At 42.3% G+C, this 14,798-nt stretch overlaps 1 protein-coding gene across 1 annotated transcript in view; it reads right to left on the bottom strand.

The window, feature by feature from the left end:
* Nucleotides 1-14,798, bottom strand: part of POC1B (POC1 centriolar protein B) — a gene marked incomplete at its 3' end in the record, with an annotated part of 92,448 nt that overhangs the window by 39,721 nt on the left and 37,929 nt on the right. Inside the window, exons 4-8 of the mRNA XM_080705780.1 lie at nucleotides 9,015-9,122; nucleotides 8,774-8,889; nucleotides 7,055-7,188; nucleotides 4,812-4,880; nucleotides 3,672-3,824 (exon numbers count right to left, since the gene is read on the bottom strand). Of these exons, the coding sequence (XP_080561906.1) occupies nucleotides 3,672-3,824; nucleotides 4,812-4,880; nucleotides 7,055-7,188; nucleotides 8,774-8,889; nucleotides 9,015-9,122 (580 nt within the window). The remainder of the gene's footprint in view (nucleotides 1-3,671; nucleotides 3,825-4,811; nucleotides 4,881-7,054; nucleotides 7,189-8,773; nucleotides 8,890-9,014; nucleotides 9,123-14,798) is intronic.

Below are 14,798 nucleotides of genomic sequence, written 5' to 3'. Positions count from 1 at the left end.
ATTTTTTTTATTTGGAAACAGGGTCTCTTAAGCCAGCGCAGCTGGCTTTGAACTTGCGAGATCCTCCTGTCTCCGCCTTCCAAGCACGGGGATTACAAGCATGCACCATCACGCCCGGCTACTCATACATATTCTAAGAGAAATCTGGCTATCACTCCCTCTGTCCATGGAAGAATTAGTAATTTATATATTTAGTCAGCTGGTACTCAAGATCTAAGACTGTGCAATTTCCCCATTTTCAAACAAGTCACTTAAGGCTGGCAAATGGGTGGCTTTTGCCAAAGGCCAAAAAGTTTCACCCAGAAAATGGAGCACTAAGACTGCAAATGCAAATGAGCCTCAAAAACAATAAAATAAAACACAAATCATAAGAATCCTCTCTTGCTTAAAACTCAGAAACGAAACATTCATGGTTACTGCAAAAAGAGAAGAAAATTAATTACTTCACTTTATGTTTATTCCACATATTTTAATAATACCAATTTATTTTCTTTAAATCACGAATACTCAAGAAGTCTTTGTGGTTTTAAAATATTTCCAAAGTAGCATATGTAAGCTCACCTTGCCTAAAGCTCTCAAAACATTTTGAATCTATGAAATTTCGTATTTTAAAGTACAATTTATTAATCACAATGAACACTGCACTACTTCTATTCCAACTTATACTAGTCTAAGTGAAAGTTTTAAATAGTTTTGGGCTGCTGGGCATGGTGGCACACACTTGTAATCCCAGCATTTGGGAGGTTGAGACAGGAAGATCCTGGTTCACAGACAGCCTCAGCTACTTAGTGAGGCCCTCTGCAACTCAGTGAGACCCTGTTTCAAAATAAAGAATAAAAAATAGGGCTGAGGGTATGGATCGGAGGTAGTTTTGGGTTATGTGAGGTATCCTTATGCATTCACTTGCAAGAAAGTCTTTAAGAACAATTTAGAGGCCGGGCGTGGTGGCGCACACTTGTAATCCCTGAGCTTGGGAGGTGGAGACAGGAGGATTGCGCTGGTTCGGAGCCAGCCTCGGTGGCTTAAGAGACCCTGTTTCCAAACAAAAAATATAAAATAGGTCTGGAAGTGTAGCCCGGAGATAGAAGGGCTTCCAGGAACCCCAGTACCGCAAAAAAAAAAAAAAAAAAAAAAAAAAAAAAATTTAGTATTTAATAATCATTTTTTATAATACTAACAATTACGGCTGGGCATGGTAGTGCACGCTTGTAATCTTAGCATTTGTGAGGCAGAGACCAGAGATTCACAGTTCATGGATGGCCTCAGGTATTTAGCAAGGCCCTTCGCAACTCAGTGAGACCCTGTTTCAAAAATAAAAGACTAAAAAATAGGGCCGGGGCTGTAGCTTGGAGGTAGAATGCCCCTGGATTCCATCCCCAGTACAGCAAAAAAAAAAAAAAAAAAAAAAAAAAAAGCATTCTATCCAGAAAACTTTGTACTTTCTATTATCAGATTTTATAACAATCCCTAGCAGTTGGTTGTAGACAGAATCCTATTACTTCTGACATTTCATAACACAGGATCTGAAAGTGTTTTAAAAAAAACAAGGCATACTATCGCACTGATTTAAACAACCAGAAGTGCTTACAGACCATTTAAACTGCATACTTCCTTAAGCAGTCACAGTGTAACTACACAGTCACACAGTGCTCAGCACTCCTGTGTAATTGAACCCTAATTCCACGACAAAGAATCCGTTTTTAATAGAATTTATAAGTGTATATGTGAAAAAGACAGGGAAGAGTGGGTCATCCTGACCTAGCAATCCAGTTGGTTTTACAGCTTTCTGGCTGTACAGTCAGAGTGAGTTACTTAGAAAACTTGTTGACATTTTAAAGAAAGTCTAGCCTTATTAAAAGGAGCAGGGCTGACAGTAAATCACAGAGAAAATAGCCCGAGGCTCTGTGCTAAGGCAGCGTGGTGCCATGGAAATATCACTGAACTGGGAGTGAGAGGGCGCAGGCTTGGCCTGCGGCTCCCAGAGGGTAACAGGGAAACAAACAGGGTGTCTTCCTCCTCAGCAAGCCCAGCCCAGCCACAGAAATGCTGCAATAAAATGCCACGAGTCCACAGGGCCGGCTTTGGTAACACGAGCAAAGGATACCCCGACTAGATTAAAATCTGTTTCACCTTTATTTTACATAAACATGCTCAACTAATATACCTACAGTTGTAGGAACTGATGAAAAAAATGAAACAAACAATGGATTACATCCTTTCAAACAATAAAAGAAAAAGTGATGACACAGGAAGCTCCATGAAGAGGCAGCCGGCGAAGCGGCTGGTACCTCGAAGAGCTGCAGGAGTCCTGGAAGTAAGACATGTCACAAACTACCGCAAAGAACTGAACAGCAGCGCTGCCAGGGAGGAGCGGTCATATCACAGAGACCCCAATTATGGCTGCACTGAACAAGTCTTTTAAAACAGTCCAATTATAAAAGAAAAACAGTTGCATATATGCACACATTTGACCTGAGGCTGTCAGAAGTGCCTGAATAAGAGAAAGGATCAAGACTGAGAAGGTAAGAATGACGAGAGTGACTGAGAGGGAATGGGAAGATCAGAGGCTCCCACCGCAGCCTGGAAGCAAGGCCCGGTGCGCCCCACCCAGGAACCAGTCTCAGAACTGAAGAGCCCGAGGAGCAGATGAATAAGAAACAGTGATTCCTGATGTCAGCTCTTGGGAGAGAAAAGGACTGTCAAAGAACTATACAAAATGGCAAGCAAAGGCCACACCACTTAAGCGTCCAGCAAAGATCAGTTTTTCTCTTTGAAGAGAGAATACTTAGGTCTAAAGGACCTAAACAAAGTGTCATCAAAAATCTAAGTTACAGGGTAGGAGAGTAGCTCAGAGGTAAAGCCGTTGCCTAGCACATGCAAGGTGCTGGGTTCAACGCCCTGCACAGAAAACAAAAAAACCCTACAGTTAAACAGATAATTATATATCTAAAATATATATGTAGGTAAGCAATAAAAGTCTCAATTATTAGATTTAATTCCTAAATTTCTTCTTTTCATTGCCCAAGAGATATTTTTTAGTATAAAAGGGCTTCAAGATACTTTTTTCAATATAACTCTCATAAAAATTCTTGTTTTGCTGGGTGTGGTGGCACACATTTGTAATTTCAGCATTTGGAGATCTGAGACAGGAGGATCGTGGTTTGAGAACAGCCTCAGTTACTTAGTGAGGCCCTCTGCAACTCAGTGAGACCCTGTTTCAAGATAAAGAATAAAAAATAGACCTGGGGGTGTAGCTTGAAGGTAGAATGCCCCTGGGTTCCATCCCTAGTAACACACACACACACACACACACACACACACACACACACACACTCTTGTCCCTTAGCTCTGTCCTCATGATACCCATTATATGACCTCTCTAAAATGTCTAGACAGTTCAGAGTTCATAGTCACCAGAAGTCTCTTTTCTCATTTCCTATTACTATCAATGTAACTTTTTAGTCTGACTTCTGGATCTTCAAGAAATGACTATAAGAGGTTTTAACATCATTACACATTATCATATGCATATAGTTCTATTTTATTAGTGAGAACAACTGACTTTTTCAAAATGGTGCTCTTTTAGGACAGAACTAGTTCATCATTTCAAGCACATAGTTGACTCCTACAATGTACATAAAATGTAGGACAAATAGACACAAAATACTTACTTCAACAGTCTCAATTTTTCCCTCATGGCTATGTGGTGTTCTAGGGTAGATATCAAGAAGGTGTGGTGGTGAATCAAAGTGCAATCTTTTGAGGTTTCTTTTATTTAGATCTTTGCAATGCAATTCATCAAAATTAGTTCTCCATAATAAGACCTATAAAAAATCCAATGATGTTGCTGTTAGTCTTGCATGTAACAATAAAACTGATTATATATAATGATATATAATTATATATAATTGTCCTTCAAAAGAGTCAGAAAGTAAACATACACTCACTCACACTCACACACACACACACACACACACACACACACACACATTTCAATACTGTTACTTCTCAACAGTTATTTAAGACATGGTGAAGGAAGAGATTTAGCATTTCTTTTGCAGGTCTGGGGATGGAACCCAGAGGCATGTGACCTCCAAACTACACCCCCTGCCGAATTTTTTTATTCTTTATTTTGAAACAGGGTCTCACTGAGTTGCAGAGGGCCTCACTAAGTAGCTGAGGCTGTCCACGAACCGTGATCCTCCGGTTTCAGCCTCCCAAATGCTGGGATTACAAGCGTACTCCACCATGCCCAGCTTCAAATTGTTTTTATAGTTTGGCTTAAATTTTATAGTAAGATAATACCTTATTACCTTAAAATTCTCTTTCTTCCCACAAAGCCCAAATTCTGTTTTTGGCTTGGTCATGCACTTTGGACAATAAATTTAACAATGCATGACTTTTGATCAATTTAAATAATGCATATTTGTCTCATAAATGATTGATATTTACATCCTCAAGAAGCTAAACATTTGAAGAAACAAAATATATAGTCAAGAGATTAGGCAATAATTCAAGCAAAAATGCTATGCCTTGAAACTGGACATTCAGTAGTGCCAGTTACATGCATAATTAAGCATAAAAATCAGCAAAAGAAAATAACTGCTAAACTTGAAAAACTATAAGAACTGGAATTATTTCAGGTACTTGACACAAACTTCCTGTCAGTACACTTAAATATAAACCCACTCCTAGGCATCTTAACATATACAGACTAGATGGTTGAAAAACTCTTAACTGAGGTCAAAGATTCCTTTATCCAATGGGATAATTTCTCTACAAAATCAAAGAGGGGTTGAAAATGTACAAACCTGTGTGTCTGCACCTCCTGATGTAAACATCTCTCCGCCTTTTGAAAATGAGACAGTAAAGACAGGTCCCTAAGAAATAAAGGGAGATAACAGAACAAAAAGGTACTTGGTGATGCTTTCTCATGGCTTAGAGGCCTGTGAGCACCAACTCTGAATTTTAACATCTGTAGACTACTTGTGCAGCAAGCCTGACAGAACACATCCTGCTGCCAGCAACTAATTATGGCAGAGTAAAGATAATTAAAAAAACAACCCATTTATATTAAAAACACAAGTAAATGACACTAAACATTTAAAAAAGGAGCACTAAAAATTCATAAAGAAATAAACTTCATGTTTTTTTTGTGTGTGTGGTCCTTGGGGGTGGAACCCAGGGGCTTTCTACCTCCAGGCTACACCCCAGCCCTATTTTTTATAATTTATTTGGAAATAGGGTCTCACTAAGTTGCTGAGAGCCTCACTGAGTAGCTGAGGCTGGCGTTGAACCTGTGCGATCCTCCTGTCTCAGCCTTTCAAGCGCTGGGATTACAAGTGTGTGTCACCATGCCTGGCTTAAACTTCATATCTTTTAAAGACAAGTTTGCCCATGTGTAAGTGGATAAGAATGTCTATTAAGATTTTTGGCCATTCTATTCTGTATTTTACCAGCCAGTTACTAGCAGGAATTGAATGGTGAGTATGTAGGTGATGGTAACAAGACTACAAAGGCCATCCCTGACTAACAGGCTTCGCTGAGCTCTCCCTTCTGAAGTCAGGAACAGTGAGCTGACAGAGAGGAGGAGTGCTGCTATGAACGAACATCAGTATCATAGCTGTGAAGATGGTGAACTGCAGTGAGAAGGAATGGTTTCAGCCCAGTGAGGAAGCAACTGTGGTTGACTAGGTATGAGCTAAGGAGAATTTGCCAGTGGGCAATTACCATGCCGTTGGACCATACCGCGTTGGGCACAGTCACAAGATGCAGAGCTTCTAGGCCAATTTCTCAGTCAAGAGGGATTAATTCTCATCTAAAAAATTCATATATTCTGTTTATTTTTAATGTGTTCTTAATCTACACAAGAAAAGGTTTGAGGAAAAACATTTTGTGTTTTTCGAGTAGGTCATCCCACAGACTTTGGTGATTACAGCTTCGTGAACACCTTCACCTCCAGACTACGAAAGATTCCATCTTCTCTTACAATGTTTTCTCCTAAAATAGTTGATCTCTTAAGATATCTTGCTTCTTTCATGGCTATCTCGGTTCTTGCCCACTTTCACTGGCTGTCTGCGGGCACATATCTGAGCCAACCAGCCAGCTCCTGCTGCACCCTGATTGCCACACCCCAGATGATGAAGCAGGACGGAGGCAGGGGTATGGCTGAGGGTAGTGAGGGCCCTTCTCTCCTAACACATTCTATTTCTAGATACTAATAGTTTATACTTGGTTAAAAGGAAGTGCCTAGCACATCTAAAAAAAAAAAAAGATGTGCTATAAAAAATTCAGAGAAGTTTGAGTATTTACCCACAAAGGAAGAATATTTTATATACCAACTGAGCATTAAGATTAAGGCAAAGATAAGGCATATAAGAGCCAAAAATACCTTTTTTTTTTTTTTTTTTTTTTTTTTTTTTTACTAATTAAAGCTTACAGAAAGAGAACACAGTTTATCTGTAAGGCCAATGGGCTTTCTAGAACCAATGAACGCTCCAAATGAATGGGATTGGACTGCCTGGGTAAGGCAAGTCCCTCCCCAAAGTATCAGAGGAACTCAGTGAGCTGGGCTCACATGTAAGGCAGGAGAGGAGAAGGTGTCAGGTCACGTCTGCTGAATTTCAGTCTAAACTCACCAATTCAATCAGTGAACTCACCGACCACATTCTCTTTCTAAACTCCCAGTCAGAATGCAGGAAGGTTTGAGGGGCTGAGAGGTGAAGCCGGAGAGGCAGCCTCCCCATGAGAGGAAAGGTCTACCTTTAGCCAGCCAGTCCACACCACATACTCTGAAGACTGTAGTACTTAACTTAAGGGCCACTAAAAGTCATTGATTTTGATAAGCACTGCATTAAATAGCACCTTTAAGAGCTGCTTCCAAAACACAGAAACATAGTCCTGAAAGTACCAGAAGAAGAAAACTTTTGTTTCAGCAGCATTGTGTGCTATACCTAGAAAAATAATAGAGGCATATAATAAAATAGATCTTACTTATTACATATTAAGTAATCTTACATATTACTTAAGAAGCAAAAAATCTCAGCCTAAATACCGTATGTCCTTGAAGTGTATATATGAGTCTTCCTTCTAAGAGATCCAGAATCTTAAGAGTCCCATCTGAAGAGGCAGTAATGAGATAGTTGCCCGAAGGATGGAATGATAAACAATTGACTCCACAGCTGTGAACTAATTTGTAGAGAACAATATAAAAATTTCAGAACAACATTTCCTTACTATATCACATAATCTTTAATATTTTATAACTACATTTTAATAGAATTGACTTTCTTTATAACCCAATACATATAATTTTTTTCAGAGAATAACTATTACAATTAATAATTCTGAGGATGATCTTTTACCTTAATAATTTCAATTTTAGTTTGAAAACAAGAATCAATTAGAGGTACTGCCTCCAATAACATCAAAAAATATTTTTATCTTGATACTGAGAATTGAGCCCAGGGCATTCTACCTCCAGGCTACACTCTCAGCCCTAATTACTTTTTATTCTGAAACAGGGTCTTGCTAAGTTACCACACACTGGCCTCAATTCTGGGATCCTCCTTGTCTCAGCCTCCCACGTAACGCCAACATTTTTTGTAGCTCACGAAAACAGTTAGATATTTTGGCATTATACAGCATTAAACTTCCAGTTAATCAAAGAATAACTTTAAAAATTAGACTCATACAACAATAGTCTTATTGACCACACTATAAAGTTGTTGATTATATTACTACATAAATAATAGTTGATTACTAACAGCTCACATAAGGTATACAACCTAGCCTCTCGTTAAACTTAATAATTAGTTAGGGTCTTGAGGTAAAGGGGTGAAGAGCATGGAGATGTATGTGACCAGCACAGTCCTGCCTTGGTGTTTGAAAATGCATCTCTGGACACCATCCTTCCAGTAGGAGGCAGTATATACAGGGATCAGAAGTCTGTCCTTCCATGCATTTTGTCAACAGAAAGACTTCAGTCAACTATTTGAGCAAGTCATCCTCTTTAAACTTGGATTACCTTTTTAAAATAATGGAGAAGATAATGATACATTTTAGGAATATTCTGAGGATGTCTGCTGCATAGTAAACACTGAGTGATAGCTACTAATGTACTCATGTGTAATAACAATGTAGATTTAACACAAATTCAACATAAACCAAGAAAACCAACTCTCTTTTAGTTTTAATATATAGGCACAGTGGGAAGATTATTTCTGCTAGTTATAACCTCTCTTTGGCCTCACATAATTCCTGTGATTTAGATTGCAGAGTCAGTTTCTATCCCTGACTTCTCATATATACAGGTAACAAGTATAAAAATTTCCTCCTAACTTTTTTTTTTTTTTTTAGTGTTTTGCAGCCCTAACATAATTTTTTGGGGGTGTTGGGATTACACCCAGGGGCATTCTTCCTCTGAGCCCTACCCCCAGTCCTTTTTTATTTTGAAACAGGGTCTCGCTATGTCACTGAAGGTCTAAGTTATTAAAGCAAGCCTCAAGCCTGTGAGCCTCATGTTTCAGCCTCCCAAATCCTGAGATTACAGGTGTGCACCACCACACGCAAACCTGACATCATTTTTAAGGTCCCTTTACCTCCCCTACTCCCTGCTTCTGTTTTTGATGGGGGCTAACCATACTGCTTACTAGCTAGGTCAAAAAAAAAGCCCGCGACCTGAAATATAGAGGGCCAAACCACACCAAGGAGGGTGGGTCCTTCCCAGGGCAGGCATTCAATAGTTGAATGTTTCTGTTAAGTGAATTGTTACCTTGATAATGCTGGAGTAATTTGTTCACTCTTATATCCCAGATTTTTACAGTGTGATCAGAACCTGCTGAAGCTATGCATGTACCATTAGGGTTAAAGTCCACAAAATTCGCAAATCTGGAAAAAAGAATAAGATAACCTAATATTTCAATGTCTTTACCATCATTTATTTAAATTACAATAAAATGTCTCCTTAGCAAACTGACCCATAGAAAAAAATTTTTACAAGAGAATGAACTTACCCTATAGAATCCGAGAAGTTATTAACACACTGCTTATTTGTGGTATCCCAAATTTTAATAGTTTTATCTTCACTACATGACACAATTAGTCTTCCATCAGGTGAAAATCTAGAAAGCAGAAGAAAGAAGATTCTATTTGTGAAAGACTCCGAACCACCACCCCCTTATCCCTTCACAGCTCTTAGAAGTCAGGTTGTATCTATTAAATACCAGATGCTATTGCTACCACACCGCACAGCAAAGTTATGTTCTGCAAACAACATCATCATGACAAACAACACTGATAGACTATTAAAATATCAGAATTTAGCCAGGCATGGTGGCGCACGCTTGTAATCCCAGCATTCGGGAGGCTGAGACTGGAGGATAGTGGTTCGCGGACAGCTTCAGCTACTTAGTGAGGCCCTTTGCAACTCAGTGAAGACCTGGTTTCAAATAAAGAATAAAAAATAGGGCAGGGGGTGTAGCTCCAAGATTGAATGTCCCTGGTTTCCATCCCCAGACCCGCAAAAAAAAAAAAAAAAAAAAAAAAAAAAAATCAGAATTTGCTATAAAGACTAGCCAAATTTGTTTTTATTCTTTTATTCACAATTTTTCGTTTTATGGCATTTGGGGTTTTGTTCCACTCCACACATCTTCCAAGCCAAACACCTTGCACTTTTGAAAGTACTACATTGCTTTGTTCTCTGTCATTTTCCAGCAGTATCCATCCGTCGATATGACCTGAGAGATCCTTTCTACTCATCAATCCTATAGTGAGGCTTTTTGTAAGAGTTGACACTTAAATTTTAAGTCACATCACCAACAAAAGAACCCAATTTTCCAAGCTTGTAACTTCCTGGAAAAAAAGGACAACTCATTTAGACAAGTTTCTTCATGAACAAACCTATCATCCACATGGTGCACTAGAAAACAAATGAGAAAGGTCTCAGACACCTCATCTACTGCTATTAGGACACCTCATCTGCTGCCATCTGTTCTTTAAGATCCTTTCCAGGTTTGCTTTTTCTTCTTCTAAATGCCTTTTAAAAATAGAAGAATAGGCCCCTGGAGAAACCGGGCCCAGTAAGACGCTGGGTTCTGGGCGGGGGTCAAGCGCAGGGCACGCCAGCTGGGGCCCAGGTCGCGGGACTCTGGGTCCCGGCCGAACTGCGCGTAGCACGCCAGACCCCTGGAGAAACCAGGCCCAGAACAGAAAAAGATAAAGAAAAATATCGGAGAGGAGGTAAGAAAGCCGTTATGGATGCCAGGACACTGGAGATGCAGACAAAACTTATCTAAATGCACTGGAACTTATGGAAAAATTTGCCGTGAAAGAGGACTGCTATTTCTCTATATTGTTAAGAATCTCAGACATCACATATAAGGAGAGAGTTTAGCGGAGACCAAGGAGAAATGCGGTGTTGAAAGAGTTCTCCGCGATGGTGGTGGAGACTTGTATTCAGGAGAAGCAGAAACCGGATCTTACCAACTTTATTTTTTTGGAGAAATTACACCAAATGTCGAATGCTACCATCACGCATGCTTAGGAACACTGGACAACATTCAGAGTGGAAAAAGAGCCTGGGAAGGATTTGAAACGGTGGAGGCAGTGGCAATGCCAGTGGCCAATACTCAGGGGAGGCAGAGATCTGATACATTACACCTGGAACCTTTCAAATAATAACCACAGAGACAGTGATCGGAACCTGCTGAGGGGTTAGGCGGGCGCCGAGGCCAGTGGCCGACATCGGAGCTTGCTGTGAGGCAAGGCCACTACTGAGGCCTCCGTGGCCGGGATTGGAACCTGCAGAGGGGTTAGACCGATGCTGGGGCCAGCGAGGCTGGCATTGGAGCCTGCCATGAGGCAAGGCTTGTGCTAAGGCCTCCGAGGTCGGGTCCGGAACTTGCTGAGGGGTTAGGCCGGTGCTGGGGCCAGCGAGGCCGCCATCGGAGCTTGCCGTGAGGCAAGGCCAGTGTTGGGGCCCCCGAGGATGGGACCGGAGCCTGCTGAGGGGTTAGGCCGGTGCTGGGGCCAGCGAGGCTGGCATCAGAGCCTGCCATGAGGCAAGGCCGGTACTGGGGCCTCCGAGGCCAGGATAAGAGCCTGCCGAGGGGTTAGGCCGGTGCTGGGGCCAGCGAGGCTGGCATCGGAGCCTGCCTTGAGGCATGACCAGTGCTGGGGCCTCCGAGGCAGGGATCGGAGCCTGCCGAGGAGTTAGGCCGCTGCTGGGGCCAGTGAGGCCGGCATCGGAGCCTGCCTTGAGGCAAGGCCGGTACAGGGGCCTCGAGGCCAGGATAAGAGCCTGCCGAGGGGTTAGGCCAGTGCTGGGGCCAGCGAGGCCGGCATCGGAGCCTGCCGTGAGGCAAGGCCGGTACTGGGGCCTCCGAGGCCAGGATAAGAGCCTGCCGAGGGGTTAGGCCGGTGCTGGGGCCAGCGAGGCCGGCAGCGGAGCCTGCCTTGAGGCATGACCAGTGCTGGGGCCTCCGAGGCCGGGATCGGAGCCTGCCAAGGCGTTAGGCCAGTGCTGGGGCCAGTGAGGCCGGCATCGGAGCCTGCCTTGAGGCAAGGCCGGTACTGGGGCCTCCGAGGCCAGGATAAGAGCCTGCCGAGGGGTTAGGCCGGTGCTGGGGCCAGTGAGGCCGGCATCGGAGCCAGCCTTGAGGCAAGGCCGGTACTGGGGCCTCTGAGGCCAGGATAAGAGCCTGCCGAGGGGTTAGGCCGGTGCTGGGGCCAGCGAGGCCGGCATCGGAGCCTGCCGTGAGGCATGACCAGTGCTGGGGTTTCCGAGGCCGGGATCGAGCCTGCCGAGGGGTTAGGCCGCTGCTGGGGCCAGTGAGGCCGGCATCGGAGCCTGCCGTGAGGCAAGGCCGGTACTGGGGCCTCCGAGGCCAGGATAAGAGCCTGCCGAGGGGTTAGGCCGGTGCTGGGGCCAGCGAGGCCGGCATTGGAGCCTGCCATGAGGCTAGGCCGGTGCTGGGGCCTCCGAGGCCGGGATTGGAATCCTGCCAAGGGGTTAGACTGGTGCAGGGGCCAATGGCCAGCATCGGAGCCTGGCGTGAGGCAAGTTCACTCCTGCGGCCTCCAAGGCCGGGACCAAAGCCAGCTTAGGGGTTAGACCGGTTCAGGGGCCAGCGAGACCAGAACTGGGGCCTCCCATGAGGCAAGGCCGCTGCTTGAGCCAGCGAGGTCTGGATCAGTCCATTGAGTAGCCAGACCACTACTGGGACCCCATCAAGAGTGGGATTGGTACTTGCAACGCAGCATGCACAGAGAAATATCGCAGAAAATATAAATCAGACGCTTCTCTTAATCAGCAATAACTAGGAGGAAAAGGGCAACAGGAAGAGGTTGAGCTATAGAAAGGGCCCTATAGTGAAGCAACTAATGTGACCAATCAGAGGGTATGTAATACTGGAGGACGGAGCCTCTTTAAAACGCAGGAGGTACATAAACAAATGTATCAAAGTAAATCACCAAAGAAGTGTGGGATGGAGGGAGGGGGAGGGAATGGGATGGGGGCTGGAGGAGGGCTAATTGGATGATGTGTGCTTGTATATCCTCTCAAGTCTTGTACTCCAATGTGATTGATATATGACTACAATGCACCAATTTAAAAAATAAATTAATTAAAAAAATAAATAAAAATAGAAGAATAGAGGGCTAGCTAGAAAATAAAACAAATTTTAGACTATTAGGATACTATAAATAGTATTTATTGTTAACATTTTTGCAATAACCAAAGACAAGAAGACAGATTCAGGTCATATGCCAATTATGTTTTAACTTCCTTTGTAGTTTCCCTCTCCACCCAGGATTACTGTCAGTAATGAAGGGTGTGGAATATAATTGAAAGTTTTCTATTTGCTCTTTACACTCACCACCCTATTCTTACAGCTGAACTAAAACTAATTCTTCCTGACAAAAACTCTGAAGCTGATGTTTATGGACTTATCATGTGGAAAAAGACACACAGAAATATATAATTAACTTCTATATGAGATAATTTTTGAAGTTCATGCAAATAACCTTATAAGTTAAAATCATTCGTGCTGGGTAGTTTCTTCTGATTTTATAATAAAAGGTAATATCCTTATTAACTTTTTCCTTCAGAAAATATGTGAGGAAGAGTATGATATGGAGGATAATGTTACAGAAATGCACCAAGTAGAGGAACTGTAAGCAACTGATGCAGAGTCAACATGTGTTTCTTAACAACATATCTTTTAAAAAAATCATTTAATGTGAATACTTTAAATGACAAAAATATTCCTGAGAGATGACCTATTTTTTACATTTTGAGAAAGCAGAAAAGAAATTTGCTTAATAAAATGTAATGATTAGATGGTAACAGTATAAAATCACTTACCCAAATTTATTGAGCGCATAGATCTTAGAATGGTTCCTAAGATATTACCTATAGTAAATAATTTCATTTTCAAAGTAAGCCTATGAACCGACACTGTTGCTCACCTCAGAATACAGATGAAGCAAGTAAGGAGAAACTGCATCAGCAACTGCCTGAGCCAAAGGTGGTCAGAAGTGGGGGGTTCTGGGTAAGCAGAAAGGTCTAAGGTGGAGGGAACCATGAGGAGGCGCTCTTAGCTGGCACGGGCCATCTTTTAGTAAAAACCTCAGTGTGCTGCCATAAGCTGTAACTGAAACCAGCAGGGCCCCTCTGTTTTGAGCTCAGCCTTTCACAGGGTTATAGCACATCTGCCAGCAGCCAGCACTGCTCTACCTTGGAAAGTAGGCCTACAGTTGTGAAGGAGATTAAGAAGATCCCTGCCCTCCTGAGGCTTTCCTTCTAGGAAGAAGGAAGGAAAGAGAACACACAAGTTATAAAATTATAGACAGTGGATATGAAAAATGTTTGTACCAAAAAAAAAAAAAGGTTCCAATTTGTGACCAGAAGCTCCATAAAAGAAATTTAAAGGAACTTGTGAGCAAAGAAATGCAGGTTATCTTAGTCAGCTTAAAACTCATCTTGAGCAAGGGTCCAGAGCCTGGTAGCAATTTCCCAGCACTATAGGAATTGAAGAGGTTGTGTACCTTGGATAGTCAGCTTGAGATGGGTGCTGGAGGGAGGTGAAGTTTCCACCTCTAATGCACCACAACCAAAGAGACACCTGGGGTGAAGGCCTCCTTCTTTCAGAGGCTCTATTATAATTCTTACATGTGTTTCCTGACTTTGGAGGGGTTGAAAGAAAACATGGGTGGTTTGTATCTCTTCCTCTTGGTTTTATTTAGAAACATTAGAGATAGGCTTCCATAATGGATAGAACTAGAGGACATTATGCTAATTGAGATTAGTCACAGTCACAAAAAATAAGTAATTGGATGCTCTTCCTAATATGTGGAAGCTAGGGAGAAAATGGGTCATAAAAGGAACTCTAGGCAAAGAAAGAGATACTATAGATGAGCAAATAAGGCAGCCTAACTGAGGGAATGGGAGGGGAAAAGAGGGAAATTCTCTAATGCATATGATGTACTTTAGCAAACAAATCAATGTCATTCTCTAAGCCAAACATGAGAAGGAGGGAGGGGCAGGGAATGGAGTGGGAAGTGGGTAAGGGCTAATTGGGTGAAGTATGCATGTATGTCTCCACCATCTTGTACCCCATTAAGATGTATAACTACAATGCACCAATACACATTTTTAAGAATGGGCTTCCCTTTGCCCTAACTTTAAGTTAGCCCTTTCTTTATAGTCAGGACTCAAACAAAGTCTAATAAGCCTGTTAATTTCAAGAATGTTAAGAGGCTATAACATCTGTACTGAAAATTCATAGAATTGACACTCT

This window comes from Muscardinus avellanarius, assembly GCF_963383645.1.
Source record: "Muscardinus avellanarius genome assembly, chromosome: 11".
In the NCBI taxonomy this organism is placed as follows: Eukaryota; Metazoa; Chordata; class Mammalia; order Rodentia; family Gliridae; genus Muscardinus; species Muscardinus avellanarius.
This window is presented reverse-complemented; position numbering and strand designations above follow the sequence as displayed.